The sequence below is a fragment of the Seriola dumerili genome, unplaced genomic scaffold, assembly GCF_002260705.1.
Source record: "Seriola dumerili isolate Sdu_G_001 unplaced genomic scaffold, Sdu_1.0 BDQW01000003.1, whole genome shotgun sequence".
NCBI classification, from domain to species: domain Eukaryota; kingdom Metazoa; phylum Chordata; class Actinopteri; order Carangiformes; family Carangidae; genus Seriola; species Seriola dumerili.
This window is the reverse complement of record NW_019174258.1, coordinates 3,250,054-3,271,434: the sequence shown is the minus strand read 5'-3', so window position 1 is coordinate 3,271,434 and position 21,381 is coordinate 3,250,054. Positions and strand designations below refer to the sequence as shown.

General features: G+C 38.5%; 2 protein-coding genes across 3 annotated transcripts in view; one reads left to right on the top strand and one right to left on the bottom strand.

The window, feature by feature from the left end:
• LOC111219077 (M-protein, striated muscle-like) overlaps positions 1-2,360 on the bottom strand; it is a 28,468-nt gene extending 26,108 nt beyond the window's left edge. The window contains exons 1-2 of the mRNA XM_022741668.1: positions 2,278-2,360; positions 687-813 (exon numbers count right to left, since the gene is read on the bottom strand). Of these exons, the coding sequence (XP_022597389.1) occupies positions 687-813; positions 2,278-2,360 (210 nt within the window). The remainder of the gene's footprint in view (positions 1-686; positions 814-2,277) is intronic.
• A 5,809-nt stretch (positions 2,361-8,169) lies between these two features.
• LOC111219653 (ribonuclease T2-like) overlaps positions 8,170-21,381 on the top strand; it is a 19,911-nt gene continuing 6,699 nt past the window's right edge. Inside the window, exons 1-4 of one of the 2 annotated variants that reach the window (XM_022742367.1) lie at positions 8,170-8,307; positions 9,434-9,511; positions 9,697-9,751; positions 11,119-11,168. In XM_022742367.1, coding sequence (XP_022598088.1) covers positions 9,441-9,511; positions 9,697-9,751; positions 11,119-11,168 — 176 coding nt within the window. In that variant the 5' untranslated portion in view covers positions 8,170-8,307; positions 9,434-9,440. Of the gene's footprint in view, positions 8,308-9,433; positions 9,512-9,696; positions 9,752-11,118; positions 11,169-19,898; positions 19,917-21,279; positions 21,330-21,381 lie in introns of those variants that run through there. The other variant, XM_022742375.1, reaches the window with a different exon arrangement.

Below are 21,381 nucleotides of genomic sequence, written 5' to 3'. Positions count from 1 at the left end.
CCACACAGAAAGGCCCTGACACAAGCATAAGACAAAAGAATGTGAACCCGGGGTCTCGAGTAGCTCAGTTGAGCATCCGCCCCATATGTATTGGCCAAGGTCCTCACAGCAGTTGGCCCCGGTTCGAGTCCCGCATCGGACAGCCCTTTGCTGCATGTCATTCCCCTTCTCTCTGCCTCCCCATTTCCTGTCTCTCTCTACTGCACTGTCAATAAATAAAGGCATAAAAGGCCCAAAAAAATAATTAAAAAAAAGAATGTGAACCTGGTTGTGAAGAATGCAGGACACTTTCGAAGGCTCATCCACAGCAGGGACAGGAAAGCACAGCCTCCCTGATTCAGCCTGACCTTACACAGCAGATGTGTATGACATCAGAGAGCCGTGAACACCACAACGAAAAGCTTTATTTAAGAGAGTAGGATTTGACCATACTGATCAACATTTGGTGTTCAAGAGATGGTAGTCTCATATAAAATAAATATTCAACTTACAAAGGCATATGACCTGCCTTTGTAAGTTGCAAGAACATTCTGGACAACAAGAACAACTGTTGTCCATTTGGAGAGCCATTTTTGTCATGACCCATTGTGACTGACAGCTGTTCTTTTTTGTGCATCGCCAAATCCCATATTCAGCAGACTATGCCACTGAAGGCCCAACCCATGAGAGATTGCCCCAGAGCTGACATCTGGCTGGTTGTCTGCGAGCTTGAGATTGTCATCAGGAGAGATACGGCCAGTAGTGGGAAGCTCTGAGTCTGTGTCTTTCATTACTGTTGTCCATGAAGCATTCAGGCCAGTAGTCATTCCACTTCTGCAACCAGAAAAGAGAACAGCGTGTCCTGCGGTCCAGAAAATGACGGGAGGTGGGGGTGGGGTGGGGGCAATTGTCAGCAGTTTTCGTGATGATCTGATGCTGGGATGAGACCAAGGCAAGGAGGGGAAATTTTACATATTGAGGAACACAAAGCCATTCTTGACCAAAAGAAATTGACAAAAGTTTTTGTGTTGCAAGTGGATGCCAGGTTGGGATATGACAGACATTTACACAGCCTGCTGGATTTTGTGAGGGTTCATCCTATTTTAGGATATAACTAAAATGCAAATTTCAGTGTGCTGCTATAGAGAGGAAAGTGAGTAAACCTATGTGAATAGAACAGATGTTTTTTTTTCGCCCAGAGAACTAGGAAAGAGTGTATTTGAAGCAAATAAAAAAAGAAAATCTTTAGTGATTGTGTACATGTGCCAGAAATGTTGTCGTCTAACAAATAAATGATCATTTTGAGGATACAACAGTTAACTTATCACTAACAAATCAGTCAGTCATTGTTCAGGGCACATCACACACATAAGCTTCATACTTACTTGAGTTTGAAATTTGGTTAGGAAATAAGCTTTATACGGCAGGAGCACTCCCACACCATTAGAAAAAAGAATCCAGCATTTATGATTTAACACTCTGTTAAAATTATTAAGTCGTCATTCAAGAGAACATCAGACTTGTGTGGTGGTTAGCTGCTTATTAGCAAAAATAAAACAGAAGCAAGAAAAAGTGAGCAGAGAATAAGATACTTGAAGTGATAAGTACAGACATGAAGCACAGCAGCCAGAATACCTGTTGACACTCCTTTTAAAACACACACACAAACATACACAGAAACACTAAACAACAAACAAAAAAACCCACCACCACCACCACCACACTCCCTAGAACTGGCATCAGCCAGTTTGTTACAGGTTGTTACAATGTCATTAAAATCCAAACTTAACATTTGCTATTTTTCTACATAATCTCATTCTCATCTTCCCAGAGAGCCCTGGTTTAAAATTAATGAAGCCAATCCAGTTTATTATTATTACCTTTATTATACCATTAAAACCACTATGATGTTTTGTATTGTATCAATGGAAAAGGCATCAGTAGCTTTGACCTTCATTAAAACTGTGCAGGTCACTCAATCACAGTTCTGTGCATTGCAAATAGTGCATTGCAAATAGTAGTAATTGTAGTGTTTTAACAGAGCGTGAAAAGCATGTTCACATATTGAGCTTGGTTCAGCTTGGCCAGCTGACAGTTAGTTTGGTCTTGATGTTAGCCTAATGTTAACCAGGTTAGCTTTACTATTACGTGTTACTCTAACATGGCTGAATTTGTAAGTTTAGCAATGACAAAGCTTACTACTGTTACAATACTTCTATTAGTATAATATTAGAACTACGAAAGTCCTGCATTAGCTTAATGTATTAGTTGTAATTGTTGTTAGAGTCTGTCCTGTACCTGCTGTATTCTTTAACCACATATCGGCTCTGTTTGTGGTGGTACTCATGGTTGTAATTCCCACGTTTGATCCACACTGACATGATGACACTGTAGATACGGACCTGTTGGACCAGCAACACACACACACACACAAATTCTAAACAAAATACAGTATATTTCCACCTTCAAGTCAGACCAGCAACAGTGACACCAACACACACAAACACGAGGGCTACCAACCCTTAAGGATTATGCTGTGAAATGTAAGGAAGAAAAGACATGGTTCATTATGTAGAGGAGCATTTGGAGCATTTGGCAGCAAAATGCTGTCTTTCTCTGTGTTAATGACTCTATGCTTTGCAACAATGTTTGGCAACAATAATGAGCGGTATATTTGTGTTTACTGCCTCATCACCAGAAAGAAAAGCCCTCCAGGAATTTAGCCACATATAGCTGTCACACACCCAAACACACACACGCTCACAAACACAGCAGTCTTACTGGCAGCTTCAGCAATGACAAGGTGACACCATACTGATTTAAAGACCAACACATACACACATGAACATATGCATAAACAAAAGGCATGGATGTTGACTATTGTTGGACCAGTAATGTACTTGAACCACAACTGACAGTGCAGCTGCACCAAAGATTGTCCTTCAAGATTCAGCACTAGCACTTACTGTATATTTTATTTATAACAGTGGTGGACTGTAAATATTGTCATTTACCACTTTCCACAAGACAAGTATATGAAACAAAGCAATTAAACATTGAAGGATAGTGATGGAGTGTGAGCTCTGTGAAAGTATAGGTCTCTTCATAACAAGTTTCTATTATTCACAAAACCTGGACGAGCAGCAAAACTGAGACATAACATAGCATGATTGCCACACTGATGATATTACTACTGGTACAAAAAGAAAGGAAAGAAAGAAAGAAAGGCTGCCACACACACATATTACTGACAGTTAACTTTCCTCAAATGTGTCATCAAAGAAAAGACTTTTGGCTATCTCACGGCTGTTTGCAGCAGTCTTTTGAATTCCTCCAATATTAAAAAACGAAATTACCCAGCAGGTATAAAGGCCTTCTTTCTCACCAAGCATTTGAGAAAGTGCATCCTTCATTTTTATAGCGTTCCATAGATTAAGAAAAAAACATTCACCTTGATTTGCACCACATACATGAAAGTATATAAAAATCTCCAAAGTTTGTAAAGTGACATACCACACTAGCATTACATGAGTCTCCACTTTACTGTCCACAGTATCACGCTACATCACCAAGGCCATCTTCACCCCTTAAGCAATGATAGACATTTTGATTACATGCATATTTACACTCTGCTTAGCATTGGGGGCATCTTCATAGTTAAACAGTAAAGGAGTTATGTAATGAAATCTACTTTCGGGTGATGACAGCTTTCCATTTCCAAATGATTTGTACTCTTTCTTATTAGCTGGGCCTCTTACAGTGCACTCACCAAAGCAAGAGTATAACTTTGTCTTACATCATGCACATATCAGGAAACATAATTGCCTTACATCACCTAAATCTTCAGAGACTAGAAATAAGGTCACATGAAACATGAAGCGATTTCCCCTGCCCTGCCTCACCCTGAATGCTACTGAGACGTGCTGCATTGGCAAAGACATTCCTTCCTCCACAACTTTGAAACACTCTCCCCAGCTTCAGGGTCACTATAACTATAGCCAAAGCCATGTTTGACTCACTTTTAATGTCCCAAAACTGTCAATCAAGCAGCCAGTCAAGCAGATAGATTACACCATAACGCTCTAAACCCTGACCTCTAACCTCTGACTCCTAAAGTCAGTAATGACTGTTAAATCCCTGGCTGAATCATGTGGTTGTGCAGCAGAGGAGTTTAGATTGAAATATGATGATTACTCTTTTATATGTTCAAGTTCATACCCATTCACATGGATGCATAGTTGCCACTGAAAAGGTCAGTATCACTAATGCTATGAATAATTTTAGAAATTCAGGTGAACATTTAAGATACAAAATGGTTTACAATGAAAGACCAAAACAACACACATAAGAAGACATTGTGCTCCCAAAATAAATAGGCAGTAAACTACAGACAGGACGTATTCTGGTCCCAACCGTCCTACACCTACACCCCAGTAGCTGTCCTCTGCCTCTGTCAGTCTGGCCAATACTGTAACAGCATAAATGCCTACCAAATGACACCTGAGCTGCTCTCTCTGTAACAGTAAACCTGTAAAATTCTCAACCATAACCGTGCAAACCTCTATAATTCTGTAGCTTGATCATGAACAGTTGCTATTCAGATTACTTGAGCTCTAACTAGTGATAAGGAATAATAATGTCCATTTTCATCTTCATTCAATGTCCATTAAAGTTTCTTAATTTAAGAGGAAATATTTGTTAGTGAGCATAAGGTCAGTACAATAAAAGTTCCAGAGGCACACACCAGCAATTTGTCCAATGAAGCAGCAGTCCCATGTGTCCCTACCAAGTTTGTCTCTCTTCTCTGAGTCCATTTTAACCAATTGCCAGTGTTACTATGATAAACACATACACATAGCTGCTGTCTCTCTTGTCCCAAACAAGACAATTACTGTCATTATTCTCAAAACACTGGGTATCTCATTGATTCCACCTGATTTGCTTGACATCCTTTATAACTCATAAATCCTATCTTTCATCACTTTAAGTATTATGAGCTCTGGTGAGGAGCCATACACCATCCCCTGGCTGTGCCCTAATCTGCTCTCTATACCTCCATCCCACTGATCCCACCTGCTACACTTGGGTTTGAAATAAAAAGTAGATGAAAAGGCTGAGGAGATATGACTGATGGTAATAGAAAACAGAATAAAAACTGATTTTTCTTACCCCTTGAGATTTCCTTTGCAGTGACTTCAGTTGACAGCCTGAATCCACAGGGAGTCAGCCTAAACCAAGTACCAGGCCAGCACCCGTCTCCAACCGACCCCCACCTACCTCTCCCTGAAGCCTTATAAGGAGAGAGAGCTGCCTATATATAACCAGTATCCTTCAAGACTCAGGGCTGCTAGAACTAGTGAATTATTTGATTAACAGACTTCATCCATTACAGTTTTTAGTGGAAGCCATGTCAGCGCAACTGCTGGTTTCTGGCATGTGATCTTACCAACTGATGCTCAACAGCTGGTTATTCAAGTGTACCATCTGATCTAGACAATAGAAACAACCCGACCATGGTGATGTTATGGGGGGTGGGGGGTGAGGGGCATTTACAAGCTGTTTTTTTAGCTCTATGGAATAGGGAGCAATATGGTGAGCGTTCTCAAGTACCAGTTTAACAGCGGGCTGTTCACATTTATTTCTCCCAAACCACAATGGCACAGCTATTGAATAACAAAACATATTTTAGACAGCATTTCAGAGCTTATACAACATGCAACATCACACTCCTAAAAAAATCTGTTTTAAACTGAATGTTGCAAAGGCAGCATACACTCAAGTGGCAGTTTATTAGGTACACCTAGCTAAAACCTAATACAGTCTGATACAACAGTCCTGCAATAAATTCTCCCCTCATGAAGGTTATGATGTTTAGTTTTTATTGAAATAGTTTTAGACAGGTGTTGAGTCAACTGTGTGGTTTTGGAGGATGTGGTTTGTGGTGCTGTTGAACTGTATTGCATTATACAGAGAGGTGTTTCTGTTATTTAGCCTAAATGGGTGGACAAAATAATAGAAACATCCTTCTGTATAACGCAGTTCAATTCAACAGTGCTGCATAGCCCCAGTACACAGCTTTTTCATTTATACAGTTAAATCTATCTGCACTTTAGACATTGCTGAAGTCCCTCTCCAAGATCTTTCTCCCTCTGCACTCAGAAACGTCTTGAGACACTGTGTCGCATGCTGAACTTTGGCCAGAGCCTATTTATAAAACTATCTACAGTTACAGCTAGACTATTCCTGACAGTGGAGGAGCTGTGAAACACATTTCACATCTGAGGTGAAATCATATGATGGGAAAACATGGAGTTATATTTGAGAAAAGGAAAGAGAGAGCGTGGCAGGGTCAGGGGTTGGAGAGGACTGTATGATGTGTGAGTGACGCAGACAGACAGAAAATTGTGAAAGAGAGAAATGGGCGACAGGAGTTTTTTCAGGAATAAATATACAGAGGCTGACCTTCACCAGAAACAAAACTCAGGATCCTCGGTTTTTGGACTTACAAGGTCCCATCCCCATCACCTACCCAATAATATTTGACATTTTTACATGAGCAAGATTAAATTCCAAATAATGATATATATGCTTGAAAATTAGAAATACAACATTCATTAAAAGCATGAGGTTAGCATTTTGTTCAGAGATTAGAGAAAGGGACAGGTCACCTGGAGTCAGCTAGGCCCTGTGTTAAAAACCAAATAGGCACAGGAGACATATAACTTGTTCATAATGAAGCTTGAATGTCTTACAAAAGGTTTATAAACATCAACCAGTCAAGAGTCATTATTCCCCTTTTCACTATTGTAATCTTTGTTTTCTCTTTTTTGCACTGTGTGTGTGTGTGTGTGTGTGTGTGTGTGTGTGTGTGTGTGTGTGTGTGTGTGTGTGTGTGTGTGTGTGTGTGTGTGTGTGTGTTTGTGTGTACACCTGTGGTAAAAACAGGATTGACATCTGTCTGTGGTTGAAAAGAGCCCCCTATTGGTCATGTGGTAGTACACTTTGTAACTGAAGCCCAGTGATAATTTTAGTACATTATGTTTCTGGCTGACAGTGAGATGCTGGTGAGCTAGGACTACAGGGTAATACAACCGATGAAGAAAAAGCTTTGCAAAAAAAAAAAAAAGCCTACAATCAATATCTGTTTCTTCCAATGGGATATTATGAAATTTTGATTATTCCAGTTAGTTTTTGACATTGCAGTCCCTGGAGACAGAGCAAGATGAATTCTCTAATTTAACTGTCATGACATGCTTAATTTTACACATCAGCTTATAATGAGTCATTATTTAAAAGGAACCCCTGGGCACTTCATACATTTAATAAGTCAGGCCTGTCCGATTAACTTTAAATTAAGAATCATTAGTGCATAGCACTTCACAAAGTGAAATGTCCGACTGAATATTTGTCTTTAATTGCAGAAAGATGAAGTAGGCATACAGTAGGCTACATTTAGTTGACTGTTTCTGTAAAAGACCATATAGAATACATCAATTTCATCACACACAAGAATTATTTTGATCTTGGATTTTCTGTTGAGCTTAGAGGCAAAGAGGAGGGAAGCTTACCAGATACTACAGGGGCTGTAAAATTAATGCACAGAGTAACCCAAAAATTCAAATTCAAAGCTATAATCATTTTATTTTGTGTTATTCAGTTGATGACCACCCTGTTAAAATAACTGGCTAGAAATTAAGTCTCTTTTCACCTCATTGACTCTATGAATACAGCTTCACTTATGCTTCACTGAAGCTGTTCACAGAATTGTCATTAGGCACAGTCTTTCCAAAAGCATTTAAAATGTGTTTTTTTGTGTGTGTTTTTCAGAGGATTGATAAATCTGTCAGATCTGAATTACTGATCTCCAGAGCTGATGGCGCTGTAATAAATCTTTATGATAATTGCGATGTGAAACTAAATGTGACAAGGACATGACCTAAACTTATTATTAATAAACCCCACTGAGTTTAATTGTACAATGCACAGCCACTTTCTTGAAAGGGGCGATTGCACACTTTTACATCAACGAACCTTCTTTCAAAACATCAGTACAATGCCTCGGTATAGGGAGCAGCCGTTGGGATCAAAGCATTAGAACAAGCAACCCACTCATGTCTAGCACGTGATGACGCATGACGTCTGCGGTGCATACTATTGGCTGAGCTGACAGACAGGTAGTGAAGCGGTTGGTTGTGGGACATAAACAACAGCCTTGGTTCTGTATCCTGAGTATATGCGCTAACCGTGTTAACTGATCTTATTAAATGAGAGACTGTCTGGCGTCCGGAAAACTAGTACGATTTTTTGTTGCAACATATCCGGTACAAGGTGAGGCCAGTCTAAAGAATATATTTATGAAAACCAACCGTGGATCAGTTTTACTAACTGGACGCTGTTGCTTGTTAACATGGTTTGCTGTGACTCAGGAGTCGATAGTTCAGTTTGCTAATGTTTAACCCCCCATTATCTCGAGTTTTGACCTCAGCACAGTAAGCGTTTTCACAAATTTTTGTACGTACTCAAGGTTTTAGATGAAGTTACAGAAAAACATGTTAATTTTTTGTGCCTGAACGTTTACTTCAAAGTCGCCCGTTGACATCTGTTAGCTAAATCGACCGGGCAGGTCAGACCTTTCCTCAAAATGTCTTTAAAAACAGTCCCACAAACATACACGTGATTTTGTTGTATACCAGTTCTTTTTTTTTCCTACATTTGCTGCATTGTGAACTGCACTGCAGTGTTGAAAGAGCTGCTATAAGACGTAAATAAACACTGTAAGTCTCGGTATTGTTGCTGACTTTGCTGCTTGATGCAGGGCACGTCCTCCGCGGTTTGTGTGGTGTCGTATTGCCACAGACTGCACATTTACACCATGATAGATCTTTAGCCTGAGTTAACACATATTAGCACATCTTGAGAACTTTCTATTCCACTCCCACTCACTGTTGTCAGTTTCAGAATTAGGTCATGATACTGCAGCATTGTTTTGTCAACAGAGTCGTCTCCTCGATGACTGATGGGAATTAGGGGAATATTTGCTAAAATGGCTCAGTTAACATGTGCAGGCATGATGTTTCAAATGCATGCAATGTTGTTGTTTTGTGTATCTGAGGGAGAGACTGCTGGGTTAAAGGTTTTTTCTGTATTACCTAATTAAGTGGTCACATGAAGTCGTCTTTACTACTCACTTCCTCCAGATTAAAAACCACTACCTGTTTTTCTCCTCTTTGACAGTCTTTGTGTGCTCCTGCCTGCTTTTTCTAAGTGAACCAGTCAAACATCTACAATTTTATAACACATGATTTAATCAAAATCCATGATTATAACAATTCATATTGGTGCAATGCACAAATTCTCCACAGACACAAATGTTTTGTTCATTCTGTATGTGGTTTTAATGTGGATGTTATCAGAAACCTGGGGTTTTATTGACAAGTCTGTTATTTTGTTTTAGGTCAGACATGAGGCCCTGCTCACCTCTTCTGCTCTGCCTGGCAGCAACCCTGTCCTCTGCCTTTGTGATTTCATCCCCGTAAGTACAGCAAAATAATATATGTGTAGTGGAAAATGGTCTGATAAGTATTGCTATTTCTTGCTTCCACATTTGTACATCTATTAAATTCACATGTAGCTCAAAGTAGATAATGTGTCATTGTCATGCTATATAAACAATAAACAAACCGGACTAAGAAATTATTGTATGTTTGTGTATTTCAGACACATGTGGACCAAACTGATCCTGACCCACCACTGGCCTAGCACCTTCTGTGCTGTGAGTGTCTCCCTGCCTTTACTTTTATTTGTTTATTTATTTATTTTTAAACATATTGACCTTTTTAAGGATACAATCGGCCTTATCACAGAACACAATTTGACATGTCACATGTCAGTTTAATATTTAAGTGAATCAAGATTAGTAGTGAAAGACAGTCTTCTGTTTCACTTGGTAATGTGATTAGTCAGGTTTCAGTTCTTACAGGTTAGCCATGGGTTAAAATGAGTTCTGTATGCTAAAGTGAAAACCCATTTTTTAAAAACAGAAATGACTTATTGTTTCTAGGCTATTTTGTATAGGTTGAGATTAAGAGTTAGCCTAATATACTATATGTTGCGATAAATTGAGAGAAGTGTAAATAGATAACTATTTATCCAACAATTCAGGTTAATTGTTGAATAACATAGTAACCATTTCTAAGATTTATGTGTCCCCAGAATGTTACCAGTACACCACATCTCTCTTAACTTTTAGTCCCTAAATATCATATGATGTCTGAGTCAACACACTGGTTGTGTGTCACCAGTCTGGTTTGATTAGGCCACATTGCATTTACGGTCACGAGAGTATGCAGTTTCAACTATCCCATAAACATGTGACCTACGTTCCTTATTTTGTGCTCTTGAACACACCCTTAGGATTGCTGTCTAATTGTTCCAGGTCTCATTTTGCTTATTAATAGCTTGTATTCTCAGTCATAGTTTTTGCTATGGCACTTTCGAGAAGAAATTCTAAGGAATTTTAGACTATACTATATTCTATACCAAGTCTTAGCTGAAGACTTTTATATGTACATCCATAACTGCAAAACCGCAAAACTCCCGCAATTCCCCTTTCCACTCAACACTGTGACATTCATCAGAAAATGTTTTTAATTTTACGTGGTTGGTAATATAAATACAAAATGCAAGACATACTGTAACTTCAAATTGATTGTTCATTTCATCAATCACTTCAGTTATTGAGTACCATGTCACCTAACACACCTAAACTTTGATACTAAAATTAAAAAAAAGTGCTGGTATTTCTGTTTCCCTATATTAACTAAATACTTACTTTTTTTGTCAGACAAAACAATGAATTTAAGACATCATGGATTCCTGTCACTGAAAATCTTCATTATATTTGATATTTTATAGACAAAACAATTAGTTGGTTCATCTAAGAATAATCAAAATGAATCAGTAGAAACAATCATCAGTTGCAGCCCTAATAGTTACTCCCCAAAATAAACGTTTTCATTTCTACCTTTGTTTTATTCTTGTACCTTCATTGGGGTTATGAAAGAGTTTTTTATTTCAGCCCAATGAGATACAGCCACCTGAGTCCAGATGGAGTAAAATACAATTTTTTTCAAATTTCAGATGGAACATTGTCATCCCAACATTAGCTACTGGACACTACATGGACTCTGGTAAGTGTGTGTGTGTGTGTGTGTGTGTGTGTGTGTGTGTGTGTGTGTGTGTGTGTGTGTGTGTGTGTGTGTGTGTGTGTGTGTGTGTGTGTGTGTGTGTGTGTGGTGTGTGTGTGTGTGTGTGTGTGTTTTAATCAGATAAGGGTGTGGTTGCCTTTTTTCAGCATGGTAAATGTTACTTGTTACAACTACCTGATAGGTATTACCACTTAAGAAAAGTGGTTACAAGTAAATGTATGTACTTTTGTTATTACAAAATGTTAAACATGTGTGGTATAAGAATAAAATAGATGAAAGAGATATATTACACTAACCTAATTAGGAAACTGAGTGCACCTAGTTGTACATTAAAATGGGAAGAAATGCAACACATGGCAGAACAGCATTTGAATCAGTCATTGTTGCTTTCATTGTTCATTGCTGCAGTGATGTCTAATATTGTCGTCATTCAAGAGAACATCAGACTGTGTGGTGGGTTAGCTGCTTATTAGCAAAAATAAAACAGAAGCAAGAAAAAAGTGAGCAGAGAAATAAGCATCTTGAAGTGATAAGTACAGACATGAAGCACAGCAGCCAAGAATACCTGTTGACACTCCTTTTAAAACACCACACAAACATACACAGAAACACTAAACAACAAACAAAAAACCCACCACCAACCACCACACCACTCCCTAAGAACTGGGCATCAGCCAGTTTGTTACAGGTTGTTACAATGTCATTAAAAATCAACTTAACTTTTGCTATTTTTCTACATAATCTCATTTCTTCATCTTCCCAGAGAGCCCTGTTAAAATTAAATGAATCCAATCCAGTTTATTATTATTACCTTTATTATACATTAAAACCACTATTGATGTTTTGTATTGTATCAATGGAAAAGCAATCAGTAGCTTTGACCTTCATTAAAACTGTGCAGGTCACTCAATCACAGTTCTGTGATTGCAATAAGTGCATTGCCAAATAGTAGAATTGTAGTGTTTTAACAGAGCTGAAAAGCATGTTCACATATTTGATCTTGGTTCAGCTTGGCCAGCTGAACAGTTAGTTTGGTCTGATGTTAGCCTTAATGTTAAACCAGGTTAGCTTTACTATTACGTGGTTACTCAACAGGGCTGAATTTGTAAGTTTAGCAAATGACAAAGCTTACTACTGTTACAATACTTCTATTAGTATAATATTAGAACTACGAAAGTCCTGCATTAGCTTAATGTATTAGTTGTAATTGTTGTTATTAGTCTGTTCCTGTACTGCTGTGTCTTTACCACATATCGGCTCTGTTTGTGGTGGTACTCATGGTTGTTAATTCCCACGTTTGATCCACACTGACATGATGGACACTGTAGATTACGGACCTGTTGGAACCAGCAAACACACACACACACACAAATTCTAAACAAAATTACAGTATATTTCCACCTTCAAGTCAGACCACAACAGATGACACCAAACACACAAACACGAGGGCTACCACCCTTAAGGATTATGCTGTGAAATGTAAGGAAGAAAATGACATGGTTCATTATTGTAGAGGAGCATTTGGATCATTTGGACAGCAAACTGCTGTCTTTCTCTGTGTTAATGACTCTATGCTTTGCAACAATGTTTGGCAACAATTAATGAGCGTATATTTGGTTGTACTGTCATCACCAGAAGAAAAGCCCTCCAGGAATTTGCCACATATAGCTGTCACACACCCCAACCACACACGCTTCACAAAACACAGCAGTCTTACTGGCAGCTTCAGCAATGACAAGGTACACCCATACTGATTTAAAGACCAACCATACACACATGAAACAATGCATAAAAAAAAAGGCATGATGTTGACTATGTTGGACCAGTAATGTACTTGAACCACCAACGTGACAGTGCAGCTGCACCAAAGATTGTCCTTCAAGATTCAGCACTAGCACTTACTGTATATTTTAGTTTATAACAGTGGTGGACTGTAAATATTGTCATTTACCACTTTCCACAAGACAAGTCATATGAAACAAAGCAATTACAACATTGAAAGGATAGCTGATGGAGTTTGAGGCCTCCTGTTTTTTTTGTGAAAGTATGGTCTCTTCAGTAACAAGTTTCTATTATTCACAAAACCTGGACGAGCAGCCAAACTGAGACATAACGACAGCATGATTGCCACACTGATGATATTACTACTGGTACAAAAAGAAAGAAAGAAAGAAGAAAGGCTGCCACACACACATATTACTGACAGTTAACTTTCCTCAAATGTGTCATCAAAAAAAGACTTTTGGGCTATCTCACGGGCTGTTTTGCAGCAGTCTTATGAATTCCTCCCAATATTAAAAACGAAAATTACCCAGCCAGTATAAAGGCCTTCTTTCTCAACCAAGCATTTGAGAAAGTGGATCTTCATTTTTATTACGTTCCATAGATTAAGAAAAAAACATTCACCTTGATTGCACCACATACATGAAAGTAATAAATCTTCCAAAGTTTGTAAAGTGACATACCACAATAGCATTACATGCAGTCTCCACTTTACTGTCCACAGTATCACGCTACATCACCAAGGCCATCTCACCCCTTAAGCAATGATAGACATTTTGATACATGCATATTTACACTCTGCTTAGGCATTGGGGGCATCTTCATAGTTAAACAGTAAAGGAGTTATGTAATGGAAATCTACTTCGGGTGATGACAGCTTTCATTTCCAAATGATTTGTACTCTTCTATTAGCTGCCCTTCTTACACGCTGTCACTCACCGAAGCAATGAGTAATACACTTTGTTCTTACATATCATGCACATATCATGATAATCATAATTATCGCCTCTACATCACCTACCAAATCTTCAGAGACTAGAAATAAGGTCACCATGAAACATGAAGCGATTTCCCTGCCCTGCCTCACCTGAATGCTACTGAGACGTGCTGCATTGGCAAAGACCATTCCTCCGCCACAACTTTGAAACACTCTCCCAGTTCAGGGTCACTATAACTGAGCCAAAGCCATGTTTGACTCACTCTTTAATGTCCCAAAACTGTAATCAAGCAGCCAGTCAAGCAGATAGATTACACCATAACGCTACTAAACCCTGACCTCTAACCTCTGACTCCTAAAGTCAGAGCAATGACTGTTAATCCCTGGCTGAATCATGTTGGTTTGTGCAGCAGAGGACGTATTAGATTGAAATATGATGATTACTCTTTATATGTTCAAGTTCAATACTCCATTCACATGGATGCATAGTGCCACTGAAAAGGTCAGTATCACTAATGCTATGAATTAATTTTAGAAATTCAGGTGAACATTTAAAGATACAAAATGGTTTACAATGAAAGACCAAAACAACACATAAGAGACATTGTGCTCCGCAAAATAAATAGGCAGTAAAAACTACAGACAAGGACGTATTCTGGTCCCAACCGTCCACACCTACACCCCAGTAGCTTCCTCTGCCTCTGTCAGTTGGCCAATACTGTAACAGCATAAATGCCTACCAAATGACACCCTGAGCTGCTCTCTCTGATACAGTAAACCTGTAAAATTCTCAACCATAACCGTGCAAACCTCTATAATTTCTGTAGCTTGATCATGAACAGTTGCTATTCAGATTACTTGAGCCTAACTAGTGATAAGGAATAATAATGTCCATTTTCAATTCTTCATTCAATGTCCATTAAAGTTTTCTTAATTTAAGAGGAAATAATTGTTAGTGAGCATAAGGTCAGTACAATAAAAGTTCCAGAGGCACACACCAGCAAATTTGTCCAATGAAAGCGAGTCCCATGTGTCCCTACCAAGTTTGTCTCTCTTCTCTGAGTCCATTTTAACCAATTGCCAGTGTTACTATGATAAACACATACACATAGCTGCTGTCTCTTTTCCCAAACAAGACAATTACTGTCATTATTCTCAAAACACTGGGTATCTCATTTGAGTCCACCTGATTTGCTTGACATCCTTTATAACTCATAAATCCTATCTTTCATCACTTTAAGTATTATGAGCTCTGGTGAGGAGCCATACACCATCCCCTGGCTGTGCCCTAATCTGCTCTCTATACCTCCATCCCACTGATCCCACCTGCTACACTGGGTTTGAAATAAAAAAAGTAGATGAAAAGGCTGAGGAGATATGACTGATGGTAATAGAAAACAGAATAAAAACTATTTTTCTTACCCCTTGAGATTTCCTTTGCAGTGAATTCGAGTGACAGCCTGAATCCAAAGGGAGTCAGCCTAAACCAAGTACCAGGCCAGCACCCGGCTCCAACCGACCCCACCACCTCTCCCCTGAAGCCTTATTAAGGAGAGAGAGCTTCCTATATATAACCAGTATCCTTCAAGACTCAGGCTGCTAGAAACTAGTGAATTATTGATAACAGACTTCACCATTACAGTTTTTTAGTGGAAGCCATGTCAGCGCAAACTGCTGGTTTCTGGCATGTGATCTTACCAACTGATGGCTCAACAGCTGGTTATTCAAGTGTACCATCTGATCTAGACAATAGAAAACAACCCGACCATGGTGATGTTATGGGGGGTGGGGGTGAGGGGCATTTACAAGCTGTTTTTTTAGCTCTATGAATAGGGAGCAATATGGTGAGCGTTCTCAAGTACCAGTTTAACAGCGGGCTGTTCACATTTATTTCTCCCAAACCACAATGGACAGCTATTGAATAACAAAACATATTTTAGACAGCATTTCAGGAGCTTATAACACATGCAACATCACACTCCTAAAAAAAATCTGTTTTAAACTGAATGTTGCAAAGGCAGCATACACTCAAGTGGCAGTTTATTAGGTACACCTAGCTAAAACCTAATACAGTCTGATACAACAGTCTTGCAATAAATCTCCCCTCATGAAGGTTATGTGTGATGTTTAGTTTTTATTGAAATAGTTTTTAGACAGGTGTTGAGTCAACTGTGTGGTTTTGGAGGATGTGGTTTGTGGTGCTGTTGAACTGTTATGCATTATACAGAGAGGGTTTTCTGTTATTTAGCCTAAATGGGTGCGACAAAATAATAGAAACATCCTTCTGTATAACGCAGTTCAATTCAACAGTGCTGCATAGCCCCAGTACACAGCTTTTCATTTATACAGTTAAATCTATCTGCACTTTAGACATTGCTGAAGTCCCTCTCCAAGATTCTTTCTCCTCTGCACTCAGAACGTCTTGAGGACACTGTGTCGCATGCTTGAACTTTGGCCAGAGCCTATTTATAAACTATCTACAGTTACAGCTAGACTATTCCTGACAGTGGAGGAGCTGTGAAACACATTCACATCTGAGGTGAAATCATATGATGGGAAACATGGAGTATATTTGAGAAAAAGGAAGAGAGAAGCGTGGCGGGTCAGGGTTGGAGAGACTGTATGATGTGTGAGTGACGCAGACAGACAGAAAATGTGAAAGAGAAAAGATGGCGACAGGAGTTTTTCAGGAATAAATATACAGAGGCTGACCTTCACCAGAAACAAAACTCAGGATCCCGGTTTTTGGACTTACAAGGTCCCATCCCCATCACTACCCAAAATATTTGGACATTTTTACCATGAGCAAGATTAAATTCCAAATAATGATATATTATGCTTGAAAATTAGAAATACAACATTATTAAAAGCATGAGGTTAGCATTTTGTTCAGAGATTAGAGAGAAGGACAGGTCACCTGAGTCAGCTAGGCCCTGTGTTAAAAACAAATAGGCACAGGAGACATATAACTTGTTCATAATGAAGCTTGAATGTCTTACAAAAGGTTTATAAACATCAACCAGTCAAGAGTCATTATCCCCTTTTCACTATTGTAATCTTTGTTTTCTCTTTTTGCACTGTGTGTGTGTGTGTTGTGTGTGTGTGTGTGTGTGGGTGTGTGTGGTGTTGTGTGTGTGTGTGTGTGTGTGTGTGTGTGTGTGTGTGTGTGTGTGTGTTGTGTGTACACCTGTGGTAAAAACAGGATTGACATTGCTGTCTGTGGTTGAAAAGAGCCCCCTATTGGTCATGTGGTAGTACACTTTGTAACTGAAGCCCAGTGATAATTTTAGTACATTATGTTTCTGGCTGACAGTGAGATGCTGGTGAGCTAGGCTACAGGGTAATACAACCGATGAGAAAAGCTTTGCAAAAAAAAAAAAAAGCCTACTAATCAATATCTGTTTCTTCCAATGGGATATTATGAAATTTGATTATTTCAGTTAGTTTTGACATTGCAGTCCCTGGAGACAGAGCAGAATGATTCTCTAATTAACTGTCATGACATGCTTAATTTACACATCAGCTTATAATGAGTCTCATTATTTTAAAAGGAACCCCTGGGCACTCATACATTTATAGTCAGGGCCTGTCCGATTAACTTTAAATTAAGAATCATTAGTGCATAGCACTTCACAAAGTAAATTGTCGACTGAATATTTGTCTTTAATTGCAGAAGATGAAGTAGGCATACAGTAGGCTACATTTTAGTTGACTGTTTCTGTAAAAGACCATAATAATAGCATCAATTTCATCACACACAAAATTATTTTGATCTTGGATTTCTGTTGAGCTTAAGGCAAAGAGGAGGGAAGCTTACCAGATAACAGGGGCTGTAAAATTAATGCACAGAGTAACCCAAAAAATTCAAATTCAAAGCTATAATCATTTATTTTGTGTTATTCAGTTGATGACCACCCTGTTAAAATAACTGGCTAGGAAATTAATCTCTTTTCACCTCATTTTACTCTAATGAATACAGCTTCACTTAGCTTCAACTGAAGCTGTTCACAGAATTGTCATTAGGCACAGTCTTTCCAAAAGCATTTAAAATTGTTTTTTTTGTGTGTGTTTTCAGAGGATTGATAAATCTGTCAGATCTGAATTACTGATCTCAGAGCTGATGGCGCTGTAATAAATCTTTATGATAATTGCGATGTGAAACTAAATGTGACAAGGACATGACCTAAACTTATTATAATAAACCCACTGAGTTTAATTGTACAATGCACAGCCACTTTCTTGAAAGGGGCGATTGCACACTTTTACATCAACGAACCTTCTTTCAAAACATCAGTACAATGCCTCGGTATAGGGAGCAGCCGTTGGGATCAAAGCATTAGAACAAGCAACCCACTCATGTCTAGCACGTGATGACGCATGACGTCTGCGGTGCATACTATTGGCTGAGCTGACAGACAGGTAGTGAAGCGGTTGGTTGTGGGACAAACAACAGCCTTGGTTCTGTATCCTGAGTATATGCGCTAACCGTGTTAACTGATCTTATTAAATGAGAGACTGTCTGGCGTCCGGAAAACTAGTACGATTTTTTGTTTGCAACATATCCGTACAAGGTGAGGCCAGTATAAAGAATATTTATGAAAACCAACCGTGGTCAGTTTTACTAACTGGACGCTGTTGCTTGTTAACATGGTTTGCTGTGACTCAGGAGTCGATAGTTCAGTTTGCTAATGTTTAACCCCCATTATCTCGAGTTTTGACCTCAGCACAGTAAGCGTTTTCACAAATTTTTGTACGTACTCAAGGTTTAGATGAAGTTACAGAAAAACATGTTAATTTTTTGTGCCTGAAACGTTTACTTCAAAGTCGCCCGTTGACATCTGTTAGCTAAATCGACCGGGCAGGTCAGACCCTTTCCTCAAAATGTCTTTAAAAACAGTCCCACAAACATACACGTGATTTTGTTGTATACCAGTTCTTTTTTTTTCCTACATTTGCGCATTGTGAACTGCACTGCAGTGTTGAAAGAGCTGCTATAAGACGTAAATAAACACGTAAGTCTCGGTATTGTGCTGACTTTGCTGCTTGATGCAGGGCACGTCCTCCGCGGTTTGTGTGGTGTCGTATTGCCACAGACTGCACATTTACACCATGATAGATCTTTAGCCTGAGTTAACACATATTAGCACATCTTGAGAACTTTCTATTCCACTCCCACTCACTGTTGTCAGTTTCAGAATTAGGTCATGATACTGCAGCATTGTTTTGTCAACAGAGTCGTCTCCTCGGATGACTGATGGGAATTAGGGGAATATTTGCTAAAATGGCTCAGTTAACATGTGCAGGCATGATGTTTCAAATGCATGCAATGTTGTTGTTTTGTGTTCTGAGGGAGAGACTGCTGGGTTAAAGGTTTTTTCTGTATTACCTAATTAAGTGGTCACATGAAGTCGTCTTTACTACTCACTTCCTCCAGATTAAAAACCACTACCTGTTTTTCTCCTCTTTGACAGTCTTTGTGTGCTCCTGCCTGCTTTTTCTAAGTGAACCAGTCAAACATCTACAATTTTATAACACATGATTTAATCAAAATCCATGATTATAACAATTCATATTGGTGCAATGCACAAATTCTCCACAGACACAAATGTTTTGTTCATTCTGTATTGTGGTTTTAATGTGGATGTTATCAGAAAACCTGGGGTTTTATTGACAAGTCTGTTATTTTGTTTTAGGTCAGACATGAGGGCCTGCTCACCTCTTCTGCTCTGCCTGGCAGCAACCCTGTCCTCTGCCTTTGTGATTTCATCCCCGTAAGGACAGCAAAATAATATATGTGTAGTGGAAAATGGTCTGATAAGTATTGCTATTTCTTGCTTCCACATTTGTACATCCATTAAATTCACATGTAGCTCAAAGTAGATAATGTGTCATTGTCATGCTATATAAACAATAAACAAACCGGACTAAGAAATTATTGTATGTTTGTGTATTTCAGACACATGGGGGACCAAACTGATCCTGACCCACCACTGGCCAGCACCTTCTGTGCTGTGAGTGTCTCCCTGCCTTTACTTTTATTTGTTTATTTATTTATTTTTAAACATATTGACCTTTTTAAGGATACAATCGGCCTTATCACAGAACACAATTTGACATGTCACATGTCAGTTTAATATTTAAGTGAATCAAATTAGTAGTGAAAGACAGTCTTCTGTTTCACTTGGTAATGTGATTAGTCAGGTTTCAGTTCTTACAGGTTAGCCATGGGTTAAAATGAGTTCTGTATGCTAAAGTGAAAACCCATTTTTTAAAAACAGAAAATGACTTATTGTTTCTAGGCTATTTTGTATAGGTTGAGATTAAGAGTTAGCCTAATATACTATATGTTGCGATAAATTGAGAGAAGTGTAAATAGATAAACTATTTATCAACAATTCAGGTTAATTGTTGAATAACATAGTAACCATTTCTAAGATTTATGATGTCCCCAGAATGTTACCAGTACACCACATCTCTCTTAACTTTTAGTCCCTAAATATCATATGATGTCTGAGTCAACACACTGGTTGTGTGTCACCAGTCTGGTTTGATTAGGCCACATTGCATTTACGGTCACGAGAGTATGCAGTTTCAACTATCCCATAAACATGTGACCTACGTTCCTTATTTTGTGCTTTTGAACACACCCTTAGGATTGCTGTCTAATTGTTCCAGGTCTCATTTTGCTTATTAATAGCTTGTATTCTCAGTCATAGTTTTTGCTATGGCACTTTCGAGAAGAAAATCTAAGGAATTTTAGACTATACTATATTCTATACCAAGTCTTAGCTGAAGACTTTTATATGTACATCCATAACTGCAAAACGCAAAACTCCCGCAATTCCCCTTTCCACTCAACACTGGCATTCATCAGAAAATGTTTTTAATTTTACGTGGTTGGTAATATAAATACAAAATGCAAGACATACTGTAACTTCAAATTGATTGTTTCATTTCATCAATCACTTCAGTTATTGAGTACCATGTCACCTAACACACCTAAACTTTGATACTAAAATTAAAAAAAAGTGCTGGTATTTCTGTTTCCCTAATATTAACTAAATACTTACTTTTTTTGTCAGACAAAACAATGAATTTAAGACATCATGGATTCCTGTCACTGAAAATCTTCATTATATTTGATATTTTATAGACAAAACAATTAGTTGTTTCATCTAAGAATAATCAAAATGAATCAGTAGAAACAATCATCAGTTGCAGCCCTAATAGTTACTCCCCAAAATAAACGTTTTCATTTCTACCTTTGTTTTATTCTTGTACCTTCATTGGGGTTATGAAAGAGTTTTATTTCAGCCAATGAGATACGCCACCTGAGTCCAGATGGAGTAAAATACAATTTTTTTCAAATTTCAGATGGAACATTGTCATCCCAACATTAGCTACTGGACACTACATGGACTCTGGTAAGTGTGTGTGTGTGTGTGTGTGTGTGTGTGTGTGTGTGTGTGTGTGTGT